The sequence below is a fragment of the Serinus canaria genome, chromosome 8, assembly GCF_022539315.1.
Source record: "Serinus canaria isolate serCan28SL12 chromosome 8, serCan2020, whole genome shotgun sequence".
NCBI lineage: Eukaryota > Metazoa > Chordata > Aves > Passeriformes > Fringillidae > Serinus > Serinus canaria.
Genome location: NC_066322.1, coordinates 20,819,133 through 20,839,230, shown reverse-complemented (window position 1 = coordinate 20,839,230; position 20,098 = coordinate 20,819,133). Strand labels below are relative to the sequence as shown.

Below are 20,098 nucleotides of genomic sequence, written 5' to 3'. Positions count from 1 at the left end.
TCCTGCCTGGCTTTCCTCTATTGATTTTTGTTGTTGTTGTTGATGCGGTTTGTCACCAGTTGTTTTTTCCTTTTCATCTGGTGGCTCCCACACTGTGTCTTTCATAGCTGTGTAATGGGAACATACAGTAGGGACATATATATCAGCAGTGCATAAACCTTTGGAGCTAAAACCTTTTTCTAACCTGCAGTCAAGAAACTGCTGCTGGTTTTTGTTTTGCATTAAAGGCTTGTGAATTTGGGTAGAACTTCACAAGTGTGACAAATGCACATAATTAACACAAAAGCCAAATTCAGATTCCAGCTTCTAAAACAAAGGGGTACCATACTTTTTCATGTTAAAAATCTCTGAAAAAAAGTGTTATCTGCCCTTGCAATGGGGCTTTCACTGCTGTTTTTTGATGGAAATGGCTGATCTTTGGCAGGCATTTTTTTCCCACCCATCCTGCTCCTCTCTCCCTCCCTGCAAGACATCAGGCTGGAGCATATGCTTGTTATGAAACATTTCAACCCAGTAGGTTGCAATCTGGTCAAGTTATGTATTGGTGCTACAGATCAGTTGTACTGGTCTCTATTTCTAAAAAACCAGTGGAGATTGTAAACTGGCTGAAACACAGAGGCATCTCCTGAATGCTGCTTCAACTGTTTACTTGCAGGCTTGTGTTCTAACATCAATTTCTCTCCTTTTTTTTTTTTTTTATTTCATGTAGAGCAATTACATGGTGTTCATGGCAGAATTGTTCTGGTGGTTTGAAGTGGTGAAGCCATCATTTGTACAGCCCCGTGTTGTTGTGCATCCCCAAGGTAATTATGTTATGGATTGCCCTTAATATGCATGTTTTGATATGTATGTGTACAGATTGCCATTGTGTTCACAGATGCAGTTCATATTCTCCTTAACAGGATTTGGCAGTGTGCAGTCCCCTTAAAGAAGGAAAGAAGTTCTCTTTCTTCATTGTAAATCTTCATTTCATCTCATAAATCATAATTAGATTTTGTTGTCTGTTACCAAAAACTCTTTTAAATTGTTGTGGTATAATCACTTGCAAATTTTCCTGACCTAAACAAGCCTTGAATCTATTTATGCCCATGCAAGAATTACAAATGTAATAAGAAACCAAGAACAGAATTTAGCCTGAAGAGCTTGTGTTGCTGAGAAGATACCAAGAGAACGAATCATCAATCTGGGCAAAGTGAATAGAGAGCTGATTGTAAAATTTAATTTTGTACCAAGTGCAAAGGCACCATCTTCCATCAGCAATTCTCAAATTTAAAAATCCACCTTTCAGATAGATCTTGACATCTGTTAATGACTACTTTCAGGTCAATAACACAGTGCTGTGATTAGCTTTCCATGCACTAGGAAGAGATTTGCATTGGGTGGCTGTTATACCTTTTCTTCATTTTTATGCTTTACAGCACATACAAATCTGACATAAATCTTTAAATAGTGCTTACTGGTTAAGGGTGTGACAAAAAATCTTTTTTCAGTCTAAGAGTTTGGGGATAAATTTTATCAGAAACACTTCTTCCAGAACAACTTTTGCTAAAACTGTCTGTTTCCTTTTAATTTTGTGACTCTTTTTTAGTTTATTTTTCTGTATTAGTACTTCCCTTGCTTTTTTTAGTCTATTTTGTTAGTGTTCATTTCTTTAATTAGTGCCAGTACAGGAGCTTTGGAGGACATAAAGATGAAAGGAAGTGACAGTTTTAATCTAAATAATGGAATCAATGAAAATTCTTTAGATCTTTGAAAATCATTATTTCAGATTATTTTGGACAGCTTTTCTACTATGTAATTTAACTGAACACTAAACTATAATAACTTGAACTTTTTCTTCTTGGCAGCTGAACCTGCAAAAGATGTAGCTTCTGCTCACAGCTTGAATGCTAACAGAAGAAATTATGTGGATGGTCCATCTGGTTCTGACTTTGTAGCCAGGTAATGTCAGAGAATCACTAGCACTGTTTCACAATCTCCTTCTCTCTGTTCAAAATCAAACAGATTTTTAAATTTGGGGTTTTTTTGCCTTTTTGCAAAGCTCAATGATTGAGTTACCAGATACACTCTGGAATTTTGTGCAATACCCTGTAGTTCAATACATTTATAATTTTGGGGGTTTTATTTTGGAGTTTATTGAATATATCTAAACTGGCACAGAGGAGAAGGATAAAAATAGCATTTTACCTGGATATTTAGCAAAGGGTTGATTTCCAACCCAGATAATCCTGTTCAGCCTTTTCTGTTGTTTTTGGATGGGGTTTTTGGGGAGAGGGGTTTGGTTGGGTTTGAGATTTAAGGTTCCTAAGTATGTTTTTAGTTTTTCAGAATCTATGCTGACTTTAATAACAGAGTAATACTTCTTACTACCATTAAATGCTGGGATTCCAAATCCTTTCCCTGTATGTACCCAAAGTGTGTTCCTCTTGTAGACAATGATTTTATTTTCATGTAGACTGAGCATATAAACCAGGAGAACAGGAGCCAGTAGTTTTGAACACATCCTTTGAAGCTGGGGTTCCCAAGGCCATTTGCTGTAACTCTCCTCATAAACCAGGGTATTTCATCCAGCCTGATGACACATCACTGCTGGACCAAGGAGGGGCCCAAAAAGTCATTTCAGATATTGGAATCCAGTACACAGGCTGCAGGTTCCCTGACTGCAGGGTGTTGTAGTCCTGGCCTTCCTGCCTGTGCATTCCTGCCCTCTTCAGTGTTTGAGTTGCCATTTCAGCACACAAAGAAAAAAGGACCCCACTTGGAAAAAGTGAATGTTCTGCTGCCTTAGCTTGTTGGAGTGACTCAGAGCATGGGCTGGAGAGCCAGAGCCAGCACAGAGAGGGAGTGGGACTGTGGCAGTTACAGTGTCTGAGGTTGCCATGGAGCCCAGGCTTGGTGCCAGAATCAGTCTTTTCCCCAAGGAAAAATAAGTCTATAGATTCTCTTCATGGTAGCAGATTTTCACAGGCTGTGGGGTTAAATTTGGAAAGTATGCTTTTCTTTGAAGATAACTTACAGACATGAGGATTTTAAAATTTTCAGAGAAATCTTGAGCACCATTTAAAACAGATACGTCATGTAGCTAGCACGTAGTGTTATTGATACAAAAAATCCAGGAATTTATGGGAACCTATATTTAAAAATTTAATGTATAGTTGTGAAAGATGCTCTTGTAGATTGTATTTTTCTTAAATTGATGTGAATATCATCTTGCAAATATTATTTAGAGACATCTCTACACTATACAGTATATATAATATAATAACACTAGACAAATATTCTGAAAAATGTGAGTTTGGGAGTGTGCTCTTAAATTCAGTGGACAAAATTCAAAACATGAAAGGATTTAATCCAGCTTGTGTTTGAAGTCTGGCTTCTCTAGAAGTGTTTTACATACAAATCCATGTGTCTTTATGTATGTGTCTTTGTTCTGATCATGAAAAAGCACCTTGATCAAAACATTGAATTATGTTAATCCCATCCTGGATTAACACAGCTACTCAATTACAGACCTTCTCTGTAAACCAAATAAAGTATCTGTATAACTAGAAACAGAGGAAATCTCTATAATTACTCCTTTAGTAGTGAATAGATTTTTTATATATAAAGTCATGTCTATCTCAAAGTCTTCTTTATCCACTTCCAGTGCATGTTGCAGTCCAGACACAAAGCAAAAGTTTCAAACTAAGCAACTGAAAATAGAAATGTATGGAAAGTATGTGATATTGGCTGCAATCACTCAGTTTTGAGGCCAGTAGGAGCTGCCTCATTTTGCTCATGTCTGTTTCGACCTTTTACTGAAATCAAGCCTAAAAAATAGAACCTTCTAATAGAGACATTTACATGAAATAAATCAGGAGACAAGTACATTACCAAAACTTATGCAGCAGGTCTGTAGCTGTTTGTGTGTGAAAAATACCTTTTTGACTTTTTGGTCTGCCTGCATTAGTCCCACTCCAAGGTTATTACAGTGTTCTCTTTTTAGTTGATAAATTAATATTTCCAGAAGAGAACTAACCCTCACTTTCTTTCTCATCACAAAAAAAAAAAAAAAATCTTGTCTTTGTCTTGGCCAACAACAGGGTGACTGGTTGGCCTTTGTATTGTGGCTTTTGATGTATTAATTCTAAGTTAATGTCTCTTGCTTTATAGATTGGAGAGCCCAGCTTACACACCCCCTCACCAACTGCATACACCCCAGCAGCCTTATTCATCTGTTCCAGGTAACAATTCACAAAGGGCTGGGAGAGGCAATGAGGCAGGTGTCGTCCCCTGAGTAAATTGTCTCCTGCTTGTATTTATTCAAACATCATTTATGCAGAAAGAGGGGGACACCTTTACTTCAAAAATTAATTCATTTACGTAATTAACTTCTGTAATTTATAAAATGTACAAGTGGGAAGATTGTACCAAATACATTGTGTGTGGTTTTTTTATTTGACTTCTCTTTTGATTATGTGGAAAAAGGCTTACAACAAGTATTTGTGGCATATTTTAGTAGGGTTTGTGTAATATTTTACACATTAGTAAGTTCTTTGAGGAATGAGGGGTAAAATATATATACAAGATGAAATTGGCTTGAGTTGTATTTTCAATATATAAACACTTTTTTGCCATTGCAGTGTTCTGAGTAGTGAAGCAAATCCATTTGTTAAAGCAACAGAAAGTGATGCTAAAATAATTTTTCACAGCAGTTACATTGGGTCCTATTTTTGTTTCACTTAGGAGTCATCAGAAGGTCCACCTCAATGTCTTATGTAGATGGGCAAGTAGGGACATGGCCCAAAGAGAAAAGGTAAGTAGTCTTACAAGCTGGTTACAAAATACTGGGGTTTGGTTATGAGTAGTAGTAAATGCTCCACTGTAGTTTGAATTTTCAGAGTCCTGTAATGAGAATACTTGTAAGCTGCTTGAAAAAGTAGAAAAAGCTAAAACCATATAATGGATTAAAAATTGGTTAATAGGAAACAATCTTCAGAAATAAATTATTTATTCTTTATTCTAAAAGAGGTATACTTCAAATATTGGAATTGTTGGTGTTAAATATGTTCATATTTACTCATCACAGTGAACTAAATGTGGTAACAATAATGATCTCAGTAGCATTTAAGCTTGTATTATTTTGGGAATGCTAAGAACAATCAGGGTGAATGTTTTAGTTTTCAGTTAGACCAGTCAAACTCTTAATCTGTAGGGTATAAACCAAAGTTAAAATGGTAAGAGTTATAGTGGTGTGTAAACTGTGTCTTTTCACACCTTCCTTCTGATCTATGGTGGCAATTCCTGTACTCCTAAAATGCCCAGAATTTATTCCAAGTAATAAAAAGCATTGGCTGAGTCTGAAGAAAATGTTACATTCTAATCTATTGCGCTATTTAAACATTTATTGTACTTATATCTATTTATCCATCTAAAAATATCTATCTAAAAATATATGCATGTTTATTATATTTGAAGCTAGGCAAAATACAGTACACCTAACAGTGCCTTTAATATTACCAGTTTAAAATAATATTAAAACCACATACAAAGATATTGTTATTTTTATTAATAACCACGAGTTGCTCAGTTACTTTCTTTATTCTGATCTCTATTAGGTCATCAGTACATGGAGTTTCCTTTGACATTCCTTTTGACAAAGAGAAAAGCATTCCAGCATCTACTCCAAACAGAGGAATTCCCAGATCTGTGAGCAATGAAGGCCTTGCAGGAAACATCAACCGCGTGCCGAGGCATTCTAGAAAAAATCTGTCCTTCAAACCAGTAAACGGAGAAGAGGAGAATCAAGACATTGAAGAGGAAAAGGACATGACAAAGGCCAATCAGTCTCTTAATGCAAATCAAAGAAATGCCAATGAGAGCAGACACTACAGGTTTCCAAATGGAGCTCTGCAAAACAGGGCGGTTCTGGATGATTTTGGCAATCAGATTGAGACGCCAAGCATTGAGGAGGCTTTGCAGATAATTCATGACACTGAAAAATCTCCCAGACTTCTCCAAACAGACCAAATTACAAATGGGTTCTTTCTTCACAATCGGGAAATGAGCATCTTGAATTCAAACATTAAACCAAATCAGACTACCCCAGATATAATCACAGACACTAAAGGTGCTCTGAGTCCTGTGACTGACAACACAGAAGTAGATACTGGAATACATGTCCCGTCAGAAGATATCCCAGAGACAATGGATGAGGATTCTTCCTTGAGAGATTACACTGTAAGCATGGACTCTGACATGGAGGAACCATCTAAATTTCTCCAGGATTACGACATGCGGGCTGGCAATCACAGAGATCAATTAAGTCCCTGTCCCAGCTCAGTAAGTACTAAATCACAGGCAGGCAGCAGTGCTTCTTCGAGCTCAGGGGTTAAAATGACCAGCTTTGCTGAGCAGAAATTCAGGAAGTTGAATCACACAGATAGTAAAAGCAGTGGAAGCAGTTCCCAGAAAACCACACCAGAAGGTTCTGAGCTGAACATCCCTCATATGGTTGCTTGGGCTCACATTCCCGAGGAGGCATCTGTTCCTCAAGGAAGAGACACTACACAGTTACTGGCTTCTGAAATGGTACAGCTGAGGATGAAGCTAGAGGAAAAGAGGCGAGCCATTGAAGCACAGAAGAAGAAAGTTGAAGCTGCATTCACAAAGCAGCGGCAGAAAATGGGAAGAACAGCATTTCTCAATGTTGTGAAAAAGAAAGGGGATGGGGTATCACCTCTCCGAGAGGAAGCAGCAGGAGCTGAAGATGAGAAGGTATTCACTGAAAGTAATCGGTTGAAAGAAAAAGAAACTCAAAAATCAGATGACCAAACTAGTAAGACTTCAGAATTAATAAAAGAAAACCCAGAAAATTCTCATAGCAAATGGTTAAAATCTCCTGCTACTTCTGGGGATGCTGAAAAGCAATGGAATTTAGCAAGCCCCTCAGAAGAAAATCTTAATGATGGAGATCTCTTAGAATATACAAAATCTATTGAAAAACTAAACTCTTCCCTACACTTTCTACAACAAGAAATGCAACGTCTATCCCTTCAGCAGGAGATGCTGATGCAGATGAGAGAGCAACAGGCTTGGGTTATTTCTCCTCCTCAGCCTTCTCCTCAGAAGCAGATTCGGGACTTTAAGTCTTCTTCAAGGCAAGGGGGAACTCCAGCTCCTGTTGCACCTTTCTCACAGGAATCTCCTCGCTCTACACATCAATCTCCACAATCTTCCAACAGGAAGAATGCCTCTTTTCACATTAAAATGCAAAGGACTCCTAGGCCAAATGAACTGAAAATAACGCCTCTAAACCGTACCTTGACTGCCCCACGGTCTGTGGACAGCCTTCCCCGTTTGAGGAGGTTTTCCCCCAGTCAGGTTCCCATTCAGACCAGATCGTTTGTTTGCTTTGGAGATGATGGTGAGCATGTAAGCGAACCTCAGTTAAAGGGAAATCTTTTGAAAGAAGTCAAGCCTACAGAAGAGGTAGCAAAAGAAGAAGGACCAAAATTGCCAAAACAGGGTGAGCAGAAGTTGGAGGAAAAGGAGATTAAGCCTATTGAATCTAATGTTTCTGAAGTATTATCTCAGCCTATCACAGAGACCGTCTGCCTCACCCCAAATGAGGATCAGCTAAACCAACCGATTTTACCACCTCCAGCTCCCAAAACAGCCAACTTAATTGAAGTTTCCCTATCAGATTTAAAGCCACCAGAAAAAAGTGAAGTATCTGTTGAGAAATATGAAGGTGAGAGTGATAGAGAACAGTTTGAAGATGACCAGAAAGTATGTTGTGGATTCTTTTTTAAGGTAAGAGAACTAGTGGATGTGAATGTCAGCTGTTAAGCTTTGTTTAAATCTTTAACTGAAACATGTATGTTGCTAATGATTGAATTAAAAGCAGATAGTACTGCAACTCTAAATGTGCAGGCTTATCTTCTGGACTTTATTAATTTGGCATCATAAGTGTGGTGAGATTCTACCATATTGCAGTTCTGAGCATGTCAGAGTATCCCTTTCCATGCATAGTTACGGAAGAGTGCTTGGAGGCCTTGGTGAGGAAGATCCATGCTGAATGTAGATTTTTTTTTTTTTTTTTTTACATGTGTTTTGGTGATCTTGATTAAGCACGCTCACATTTCCCCGTCACTTCCTCACCTCACTCCCAAATTTAACTACAATTTTTTTAAGTACATAACAGCCTTCATTTTTAAAAATTATTCACATTTTTGAATTGCACTTTGGAGAGCCTTTTTTCCTTTCTCAGCTAGCTAAGGAGGTATAAGTCTGCTGAGACTCCCTTTTGAGTTTGTATTTGGGAGCACTTCTTGGAGACTTTTTATTAAAGAGCTGTATTCAGACAGGCTTTTAACTGTAATGCATATTGTAAGACAGTGGTCTAGACTTATTTCTGTCTTAGAATACCCCAACATTTTTTATCATGTATCTAGATGGACCTGGCTTGTCTGGAGGCATTCCTCAGTTCTAACAAAACACCTGGCTTGCTCAGAAGTTACTTTTATAAGATGCATAATTATTGGGGTTTGTTATAATTACCTTCATGTCCATACATGTAGACTCTTCCAAAGCTGAAAGAAGAAGTTGATGCTATGTGGGATCTGACTCAAAACTAAAATATCTCACTTAGCAAGTTTTCTCATATCAGTGTTGAATTTTGTTTGACTCAGGAAGGAAAAATTCCATTATGAAGTTTTTAAGAGTCTTAAGGAAAATCTTGAAAAATAAACTTATTCCAAATACTACAAGAGTATGTTAGGATACCCAGTGTACAAAATAAATGTCTAATGACTTAGCAAAATCAGTTGCTGAATTTAGAGATCTTAATATTTTTGGTCCTTTTCCTTCAAAAACGGTTGCTAGGACGATCAAAAGGCAGAAAATGATATGGCAATGAAACGAGCAGCATTGTTGGAGAAGCGTTTGAGAAGGGAAAGAGAGACTTTGCTTCGAAAGCAGCAGCTGGAAGCAGAACTAGAACATAAGAAGGAAGAGACAAGGTAAAACTAATGTCCTATTTCAAATGAACAGTAATAGTGAACATAAAAATGTCTTCTTTATTTAAAAGTGTAACCTGCATGTCAAAGAATTGCATCTTAATATCCGAGTTACTCACTGCTAGAGCCAGATGTGCAGAGAAGCCCAGCTGGCTCTGCAGGACAGCAGGTGGCATCAGTCTGTAGCTCTCTCAGGCTGGGAGCTGTGCTGGCCTGAGCACAGCTTCTTCACAGCTTCTCCTTCTGCACAAATGCATGAGGGTCACTCAGTTACAGCAATGAAGCTCATAAACCTGTGTTTGATTTTATTAGTAGCAATATCCCCAAAAGTTTCAACTGTCTGAAAATTCTAAAAAAAATTAAAAGCAATTGTCTCTTACTGGTGTTTGAGAACATTGAAGTTCCAAAAATCTGATGCCTGTGTTGTCCTCACTGTGCTATCTGAAATCCCTTATTTGGAAAATGTCTACTGCTGAATTTTTTTGGTCATTCTTTTAGACGCAAAACAGAAGAAGAACGTCAGAAGAAGGAGGATGAACGAGCACGGCGAGAATTTATTAAGCAGGAATACATGAGAAGGAAACAACTAAAGCTTATGGAAGACATGGATACTGTCATAAAGCCACGTTCCCTCTCAATCAAACAGAAAAAGCCACGTCCAAAATCTATTCACAGAGATCATATTGAATCACCTAAGACACCAATCAAAGGTCCACCAGGTAACAAATGTTTCCATGGAAAAAGAGTCTGTTCATGCTAAAACACCAGCTTGGGTTTTGGTCCTAACAAGCACATGCGTTTGAGTCTTGTGCTACATTGAAACTGCACGTGTCCAAACTGGAAAGCAAAATTTGGCATAGAAATGGAAAGATGAATGTCACTTACCTGCTATGCATGCATGCATATATAAAAAACCAAAAATGTTAGCTCTGAAACCCCAATGGAGGGATGAAAATGTGTTGCAAGTTTCATGCACACCCATGTTTTCTTCACTAATCTCTTCTTGCACCTGTAGAGCTAAGAATGAATAAAAGTTGGGAGATAAGGGATCAGTAAATAAAATGGTGACCATAAGGTAAGAATTCTTAAACTCACACAATACGGACAAAATTAAAATTTGAAAGTTACTTTTATGTTTCATGGCTATTTTCTATTTTGCTCACCAACTGCATGTGTAATTAAGAGCATAGCAACACTAACCATGGGGAACAACTTAGCATTCTTTTAGATACTACAGAACTTGCAGTAATGGCTGGAAGAAGTATTGTCAGTTTACAATTAGAAAAAATAACCAGATTGCTCAGTGATCCTTTTTGTTACAGCCTCCTCTACCCTTGTTGTTGTGCTACGTTTTCTCTGGCTGCTTCCCTCTGTCTTCAGTGTAATTTAAAGTATTTCCTTAAGACCTTCCAAGAATCCATCCCAAGCTTTAAATTAAGTCTCTTAAGCTCTCTTTCAAGAGGACTTATTAACTTTAATTGCATCCTTTGATTTGCATAGTGCCAATATTCCCGTGTTTGTGCTTCCCATTAGTGCTTAGCCTGAGCCCGTCCCCAGTGGCTGCCAAAGGCTGGGTGACAGCAGGTGTTTACAGGAAGTACAGCACATATGCATGCAGGTATATCATGTAGAAAAGCCCTTACTGACTTTCAGATGCTGGTGTTGGTCTGATGAACAGACTCTCCTACTTGCATAGGTTTATAAGCTTTAACTTTGTTTTTATCCAGGTTCACAGCTTTATCGTGTTTTTTCAGTATCTAGTCTTTCATTGGCATCGCTGAATACAGGGGACAATGAGAGTGTGCAGTCAGGCAAGAGAACACCAAGGTAAAGCTAAAACAACCATTTCATGTAATAAAATTTTGTAATCAGCTATATCAAACTAGCATGAATTTTTTAGAGGTCATGTATATATTGTGCACTCCGAGAACAGGTATGTTTTCCTCATTTGAGACATGGATAGTTTCCACTGTCAGACATTCGGGAACTAAGCCATGGTCATTTGTTTTGCAGATTTTACCAAGTAAACCAGTTGGGCAGGTATAAATGAGGTCAAAACAAAATGCTGTTCACACAGCCTCTTTAATTCACCTGCTTGTATCCAAGTCTCAACCTATGGGTATTCTGCTAAACCAGTATGCTACATGCAACTACATGGCTGCTTTTCTTTTTTTAACATAGAAGTTTATTTTCTGTTTGTTTTTTTTCTTTAGCAGTTGTACAGGGAATTATTGAATGCTCACAAGGACTTCAGCCTTTTCCAAACACCAGAATTTATTTTGCATTAAAAACCACCTGAAAATAATATTTTTTTTTAATACAAACCCCATATTATCATTCAGAGGAAAATCAGTATTTCTGTGAACTATTTGATAATATGCAGACAAATACTATTTTCTTTGTGTAAGAAAAGAAAAAGTGAAGGAAAGCAAACTAGGAGAAGGGGGTTGATAAGGAGTACTACATTTTCTGATATTGTCTGTTGTGTCTTCATGGCCACTACAAATTCATCAGCTCTGACAAACCTGCAACTGGCTTCAGTTGACTTCTCAATTACCTTGATGTCTCAAGAACTGACTTTCCAGTTATTACATAAGAAGCTTTCATAAATTATTTAATTATCCTAATATCTCTTGTCATCTCTTAAAAATTAGCAGTTTTAATTGAGAGGGGGATTTCTTCCAGCTATATTAGCTATTACAAAAGGCTTGATGTTGCTCATCTACACAGGCTTTGCAGGAGGTAACCCCTGTATATGGAGCTGGAGTTGTACAGTGCTGTACTGTGATTTAATGAGCAGTACATTTTCCTCAGGCTTTGGGTTTGTTTAGGAGACTGAGACTTTTAAAGCATAAAAGCAACAGAGTTGAAAGAATTTTCAGTAACTTTCCAAACCCATATTGTCACCTTGTCCTCACATCACCATTGTTTTTAATGATCCCACTGAGGGAATCTCAGTGATAAATTTGTCACCTTCTTCATGGAGGTGCTAATCACAAAAGATGCAGGATATATTATAGATTGCATTTTCATCTGTTGCTGATTTTACTGAAAATGAGCCTGCACACAAATTTTGATATGATACCACTTTTTTCCTTATTCTGTGCCTTTTTCTCACTTAAAAAACTTTCATTCCAAACTGCAAATTTGACTGGCTTTTGCAGTGGCCACAATAAAAAAAATTTAAATATCTTGTAATAATTTAAGAAGACTTGACAATCTTGTTTAGATCTTTAAATGCAAAATTATCCACATTTGAGTGCAGCCTGAAGAATTACAGCACCAGAAGTTATTGTCTGTGAAAACAAAAACTAGAAGGGAAATTGTTTCGCTGTTTTAAATTCAGCAGTTCTCACTGACAGTTGTTGCAGTCATAAATGTAAGTCAATTAAATTTTTACTTCATATTCATCATTCTATCAAGAACTGGATTGTTCACTACATGAGATAACATTGGTTTGCCAGTACTGTGTTAAAAGTAACACAAATTTCCACTTAGTAATTCTGTTTCACAACCAAGAACATCTGTTAGGTTTCTGTCCCTCAGATGTGGCCCAAAAATTAACATGTACCTCACCTAAAGACCAACTTCTTGCATCACTCAAAACACACTAAATATTGTGCATTTAGGTTTATAGTTTATAATTCCCATCATTGTGTTCTACCTTGCCTTCTTTTCATATCAGAAGGCTTCCCAGCTGAACATTATGAATTTTTAAAATAGATTTAAAAACTAATGTTTAGGTCTGAATCTGTGGAAGGATTTTTATCCCCAAGTCGCTGTGGGAGTCGTAATGGAGAAAAAGATTGGGAAAATGCATCTACAACTTCTTCAGTCGCCTCTGCTACAGAATACACAGGTCAGTGGCAACAAGGGTCAGAAAAGTACCTGCCTGCTGGTGGTTTTATGCATGAAAAGTTTACAGTTACCTTGATTTGGTTTCCTAAAACTTGATTGAGCTTTACCATTCAAAGTAGAGGCTAATAATAGAAGGTTAACATTTTTAATCCAAAATAAAAGTACTGACTCAATAGCATTTGTGATAACCACAATAAACTGCAGTCAGGCTCAGAACAGCACATGGGCTCACACATCATTTTGTACTTCAGTAGTGTCTCTAGCAAGGCACAAAGTGTTGATATTTCAACTCAATTTAGAACAGAGTTAGAAAATTCAAAAGCCAAATTGCAGCAGCAAAAAGTCTTCTTAGCAATGCTAATATAAATATTCTGCACTATTTGTTTCCTAACAGATATTTTGTTGTTTATTAAGAGCTTTATGATCAGACTACTCATTCTTTATTATATTATGAATCAAATCATAATGGTATTTTCCTCCTTTTAACCATGCCACACATGATACTGCCAAGACCTTGCATCATCAGCCTTATAAAGGCTCCACTTTTACCAACCTGATATCACTTTGTTTGTGAGAACAGTAGCATAAGGTTAGGTATTTTCTAGGGTTTTTTCCCCCAAAGCTTAGACAAACAGATTTAATCTTAAATTTAATTGATGCTTGCACATTCTTTTCCTAATTGGTACTCATGTGTTGGGTTTTTTTAAATGGGCTTGACCCAAGTGCACAGACATTTCAGAAATTAAACCAGGAGATTTCTCCTTCAACCAGATGAATAATTTTACAGACAGAATAACCTGTCAAGTGTAAGGCCAGATCTTTTATCCCTGCTTCTGGGTAAAACATTTCTGGAATTCCAAAGAGGAAAGGCAACAGTTACTCTAAGCACTGCATATGCCTCATTGTTATACCTCACACCCTTGAAATCACAGGTGTAGGAAAAGAAAAAGGCTTTGGTCTCTCCTGGACAACTGAAATTTTGTTTAGAAAAAGCAAAAAAAAAGGTCTTCTGAGAGAAAAAAAAATACCAAGGCTGCCAATAATAATGATTTAATAATGAAAGATACATTTGTAAGTAAATTCAGTGACAGCTGAATGACATTTTATTTGGTTGTGAAATTTGTGGTCTCTAACCTTATTCTGTATTATTCCTGGATTTGTGTTTCTATGCATGCAAAAGTTGCACACTAGAAGTGCTTCACAGCAATCAAAGTGACTCTTTGTTGGTTTATTGATTAATTTACCTTATTTGCTGTTCGTTTTACATAGGACCAAAGCTCTTCAAAGAACCCAGTGCTAAATCCAATAAGTATATAATTCAGAATGCACTGGCACATTGCTGCCTGGCTGGAAAAGTAAATGAAGGTCAAAAGAAAAAGATCCTGGAGGTAAGATATTTTTCCCCTAAAAGCACAAACACCTACGTCAAACCAAAGTCAAGCAATTTGGAGACTCTAAAGCATAAATGCAGACATTGAGAGGAAACCTTAGAGATGATGGCAGCAGTCAGTGAAGGGATTGAGTAACTTCTGTGACTTGCTTCCTTGTGTAGGCAGAAAGGTTCTCAGTGCTGTAGAAACAAGAGCTGTTACTTTGTATGTGCAGCACAGGGAGCTGAGTTCATGCACATGTTTAATAGATAGTTAGTGCTTGTTTTATGGGGGAACTTCAATATCTAGGCTCTCATATTTTGCTCACTAAATTGTTTTCTCTTATACATGGAGATCCTCAGGTTGGGAACTTCAGAACTAAAGCACAGCACCCTCCTGAACAGAAAGAATTGAAATACATCCCTTCTAGGCTCTTCTCCAGTTTCCAAGCAGCAGGGCAAATTCAGGACTTGTACTGTAGGAAGGTGCCTTCCAGTCTTCTCTCTTACACTGCTATAAACCTTTCTGAAAATGCACAGATATTGTAAAAACTCAGGGACACTGTGTTCCCAGGCAAAAGAAGTAACACTGAGTCTGAGACTTGAGAGTAATAGGACTGTTCCATTTACCAAGTATGACAAATACAACAGATTAACTGATATAAAACCTCACAGACACTTGGAATCCTGACTGAATTTCATTTCTGGAATAAACTTCACAGCAGTATTTCTTGCCCCTTCTTCTCATGGATAATCCTGTATCCATGTATGGATGCTGATTTCTCTGCCTTTCCAGATACTTTTTGGAAATATCAAGTCAGGAATCAGCACACACTCTTGCAGTTTAAGTGACTGGGAGCAAAATGACCCTCAGAAATCTCAGAAAAAAAATAGGTGCACAAATGCTTAACTCAAGGATGAAGCATACATCACTTGATAGAAGCTGTATGTGTTCAGGGCATGTGTCCCATAGAAGGTCTGTTAGGTGGAATAGGAATCTGAAGATTTCAGCTAATTAAGAACTTCGGTTCAGTACATTTCAACTGACTTCACGGTTTGACCAAGCCTGAGTGGATTTAGGGATGACTGAAATTCCATTTTAGCACCAGAGGATCTTTCAGACATATTTAGACACGTTTCAAGTTTCCTGTTCCCAAACTTGCAAGTGTTAAACCAACTTGATGAAATGGATGATGAAAAGAATTTTTATTTGGTCTACAAAAAGACTTTTGGGATGTCTGTTCTTGAGGTACAACTAAACAAGTATAGCTGAAATTGTCTAAATAAATTAGGTTTTGGTTGACATGGATATCTACCCTATCAAAATTCAGATGGGTGAAGCTTAGCAAATTCTAATGATTGAAAATAAGGTCTTTTAGTGGACAGAGTTAGACATAAGTTTCAGCTCTGGTAGAAAACTGATTCAAAATGAAATCTAATTAATTGAAATGTTTTCTAATTAAAATGCAAAATTCATAATCTGAATGTTTTTCTTTCTTTCTTTTTTCTTTTAAAGGAAATGGAAAAATCTGATGCCAATAATTTCTTAATCTTGTTCCGGGATTCAGGCTGCCAGTTCAGATCTCTGTATACGTACTGCCCTGATACTGAAGAAATCAATAAGTTAACAGGAATAGGTCCCAAATCTATCACAAAGAAAATGATAGAGGGACTGTATAAATACAACTCTGACAGAAAGCAATTTAGCCACATACCTGCCAAAACTTTGTCTGCCAGTGTTGATGCAATTACCATTCACAGCCATTTGTGGCAAACCAAGAGACCAGTAACTCCTAAGAAACTCTTACCCACCAAGGCATAGTAGATGGGAAAAAATTTCCTTGAGACAATTATGATAAACTTGCACTTCATCTTTACTGCCTATAGGAAATAGATTTCTAGTTGCCAACGAGACTCTTAGAACTTAAAACTGGACACCAAGTTCTATTATCATGTCCAACTGGAATGTAAACACAGTGTTTAGGAGTGCAGAAGATAACTCTTAGGTGAATAATTATGAGTGATTACAGAAATGTTTGATTTGTGTGGAGATTTGTATGTGCTAATGCAACATATAGAGTATATTTGCTCTGTATTTTGATTAGATACACTGAAGCACTGAATGTTCCTCTTTAGTGACTCAAACTACATTTTTTACATCTGTTGCCTTATATGTTTGTATTTGTGCTTGTCTTGAAATATTTTTCTTTCACTAAAGAAAAACTTCCTAATATTCTCAATACCATTGAACTTTGCATACTGACTTACAGTAAAGACTAAATGATAAATTGTATGTCACTGAATAACAGCTGAATGGGTCTGTTCTCCAAGATCCTTACGTGTGCTGTAACAAAATCAAGATTCGTTCCCCTGTGTATTTATAATTCTTTTTCAATTCAATAGTACTGATTTGCTTATAAACTAAACAGTAAAGGAAAAACCTTTGAACTGCTTCAAGTTTTCTTCAAATGAATTATTTAACAACTCAGGGTAAAGGTGATGCAATTATTTCTGTTTCAGTAAGTTGCCATCTGAGATGTAATGACTGACCATGTGCATGTTCATAACATCAGTAAAACTCAAAGTAAAAAGATTTGGTAGGTCTCTGAAATGGTTTAAGCAAGTGTGCGTTCATTGCTTTGCACTGCTCCAGCTGGAGAGAGAGCACACGGTCAGGTCCTGCTTCTTCAAGGAAGGAACAGGAACTCATGAAACATTCAGAACTAGATCCCTGATGTTGCCTAACAGAGCACTAAATATTCAGAAGAATCACAGAATTCACTAAGTCACAGATCTTTGAGGAGTTGTGTATCCAATTCCCATTGATTTTAAGATCCAGGCCACTTCCTGCCTTCAGATCTGCCAACTCAGACTTGAATCAGTTTTCTAGGGAACAGACATCTGACAATTTTCAGTGTGTCTTTGTAAATTGTTTTCTTGACACTAACAGGTGATGTCTTGTGACACAGAAATTTTTAAGTACATATGGCAAAAAAGCCTAACTGACATTTCAGTAAATCTGTAACATGACCATTTGCAAAACCAAACTCTAGGCATATTTCAGTATTATTTATAAAGGGCTGCATTTTATTTCAAAACAGTGTTTGATTCGTTTATAAATCACTATCCCGTTTCAGCATTTATTTCTCTTATAATTTGCTTTTAACATAGCACTGTTCTGAAAAAAAAAAAAAGAAAACACAAACTTGAAGCCTCCCCTAAATCTGTGGCTATTCTGATAACATCGTACACCAGAGAATTTGTTGGGGGGAGGGAAATCTCATTCTCAGGAAAAGACTTGAATGATTTGTGGTTCTGTTCTGTTTCAGTGTTGTGACAACTCCATTCACATAAGACAGTGTTGTGCTATAAGTATGTAGTCCATTCAGTTCCATGGGAGACGAAAATGATGTTCGTATTTCTCTCATTAAACTGCTTTGAGAGAAACTGCCTCACTACTACAATGTGCTCATTTACTTAGAGAAAAGATGCACAGGAATGAGATGTCATTAAGCAGTTTAGAACAGTACTTTTTTAAATTATTATAAGGCCTTAGGCATCAGTGCATCTGGATTATAAACATTTTCTCAAAAATGCTGTCAGTTTACTGTAATTTATGTTCTTATATTTATGTATATTTGTTAAAACTGTAAAAAAAAAAAGAAAAAACACTTTAAAATACATGTTTAATATGTATGTGGCTCAAAACTATTTGTGGTTAGCTGATTCCTACTGTTTGCATGTATATCACCAGGATATTTAACTCTTATAATTCAAGTGTATACATATTGTGTATATAGGATATAAATAATATTAAAAAGGGGGGGAAAAGAGGGTTTGCACATTCTGCCTGTTAGACACTTCCTACATATACCATTGTAGGAACATCTTGAATAACAATATGAAACTGTGTATAATATACAGTGATTCAAGAAACCAGGAGGTTGGAATTAACTGACACACATATGGTGAATAACTTCAAAAGAAGTTTTATCATGGGAGGCTTTTTATTTCTAAAATCTGTTCTATGATTTAACTGAAGATTTGCAACACCATAAAGACACAGGCATCAACCTAATCAAAGTGAGCTTATATGTGGCAGGAATTCTTTGAGTAATTTAAAATCTATCTGAATGTATAATGAAATTTGCATTTGTCAACAGGTTAAAGATTTGTGCAATGTTAAAAGTAGAATGTGAATAATGCAGTTGAAAATTTCATTGCTCGCAGTATAAGGTTTTACTTAATACAGGAAAAGTAAAGCTAGAGATGCTTTTCCTTTTTAAGCCTGCAAATTTTCTAATTACAGTGGATCTTTGGTTGGGATCATGTTTAAAAAAAAAGAAAAAGAAAAAAAAAAAAAAAAAGAAAGCTTTCCATAAAGGCCAGTATTTATCACTGACCTTTCCAGAACACACTGGTGCTTTCATCAGGGGTATTATTATTGTTGCTACGACTGAATTGCCAAACTCTCGTCTTAGTTTTTGGAGCAGAATTTCATCTTCTAACAGTCATAATAGCTACTGATTTTTTTTTTTTTTTTTTTAATGTTAGTATGACTGTTAGTTTTTATTATTTGGCTGTTTAAAGCCAAATTCAGCTATTTAATTCTGATTTATTGGGCACTGTTGAAAATTGTACAGTGTATTGTGTGCTTACTTGTCCACTTCTATGGAGCATAGCTTCCATATTTTTTCAAATGCTGTGCTGTAAAATATTGTCATTGCTACTTATGTGGTACAGTGTAGTTTTTTCCTTTCATTTAAATAAAAGCATGGCACCAAAATATCATTTTTTGTTTTCTTGCTTACCTCTAAATAGAATCTAAAATTATTAACTAAATGTTGACATTAAAGTTTAAATCTTGTTTCTTCTCATATTTCAGCAATGTGGAAATTGTAGGAAATATTATGCATCATTATTTCTTCTTTTGTTTACCATCTTTGGTCATACTTCCATAGATAATCTAGATTTCTGATGTTATCAGAGGAAGGCTATTGAATAATTAAATAGGATTCATATTTCATTTGTGAGGACAACAAGATGTTACCCTGTTCTCTTCACAAGTGAATTTCACAATTTTAAGTAATTTATAAACTTTGGGGCTCTGGTTACCTTCCTTTTCCAAAGCCACACAAGCGTACTGGTCAGGTTAAAAGGTTTGCTTCAGACTGAAAGGTTGTCAAGTTGAAATCTTCTCCTTGTCAAGGTACTGTATAAAGCATGTGTGTGACTTCTAGTGAAACTGTTTGTATTTGCTAATGATGCTATCTTGAGCACAACACTATCAAAAAAATGAGGGGCCTTTTCCAGATTTGTGAATTAGTAATTTTTCCAGTCCAAATCATGACTTGTTTGGAGCTTTGTGTTGTCCTGCTGGGTTGCAGAGTAAGAGCAAGGACTTGCTGAAAGTGGCCATGCATCCCTGCGCTGTCAACAGGCAGACTGAGCTGCTGGGCTAACTTGCACAGATAAAGAATCTCAGAATTGCAGAGCTGTTTGAAGGGTAACTTCAAGAATACCAGCAATCTGACAGTAGTGCTTTTAATGCTGAATTGAAAGCTACTGTGGAAGAAAATTAATAGCTTTCCCTCCTCCCCATGAAAACTGGTTCTTTTTCAGGCAGCTCAGTTAGTTCCCTGTACAGCATCACAAACAGGCTGACACAAGCAAGGAATTATATTGGAACACAAACACACAGTTGCACCCAGTAAAGCTATTTTTTTCAGTGGTGAGCCCAGCTCAAAATTTTCATCTAAAAACAGCCTTTGTATACAGTTCTGCTTTAAAACAAATATTATTTGCTTTTGGCAAATAACACTGTCCCTGAGAAACTTCAGCTCATGCCCTGGTTAATTTGACATAATATGAC

General features: G+C 36.7%; 1 protein-coding gene across 4 annotated transcripts in view; it reads left to right on the top strand.

Moving 5' to 3' along the window:
- Nucleotides 1–19,014, top strand: part of CAMSAP2 (calmodulin regulated spectrin associated protein family member 2) — a 78,720-nt gene extending 59,706 nt beyond the window's left edge. For 2 of the 4 annotated variants that reach the window (XM_018912088.3, XM_018912087.3), the window contains 11 exons: nt 710–803; nt 1,848–1,941; nt 4,153–4,223; nt 4,726–4,795; nt 5,598–7,794; nt 8,866–9,002; nt 9,498–9,718; nt 10,727–10,826; nt 12,743–12,858; nt 14,127–14,245; nt 15,743–19,014. In XM_018912088.3, the coding sequence (XP_018767633.3) occupies nt 710–803; nt 1,848–1,941; nt 4,153–4,223; nt 4,726–4,795; nt 5,598–7,794; nt 8,866–9,002; nt 9,498–9,718; nt 10,727–10,826; nt 12,743–12,858; nt 14,127–14,245; nt 15,743–16,048 (3,525 nt within the window). In that variant the 3' untranslated portion in view covers nt 16,049–19,014. The remainder of the gene's footprint in view (nt 1–709; nt 804–1,847; nt 1,942–4,152; nt 4,224–4,725; nt 4,796–5,597; nt 7,795–8,865; nt 9,003–9,497; nt 9,719–10,726; nt 10,827–12,742; nt 12,859–14,126; nt 14,246–15,742) is intronic. The other 2 variants (XM_009088472.4, XM_009088473.4) reach the window with 1 other exon arrangement.
- The last annotated feature ends 1,084 nt before the right edge of the window (nt 19,015–20,098 follow it).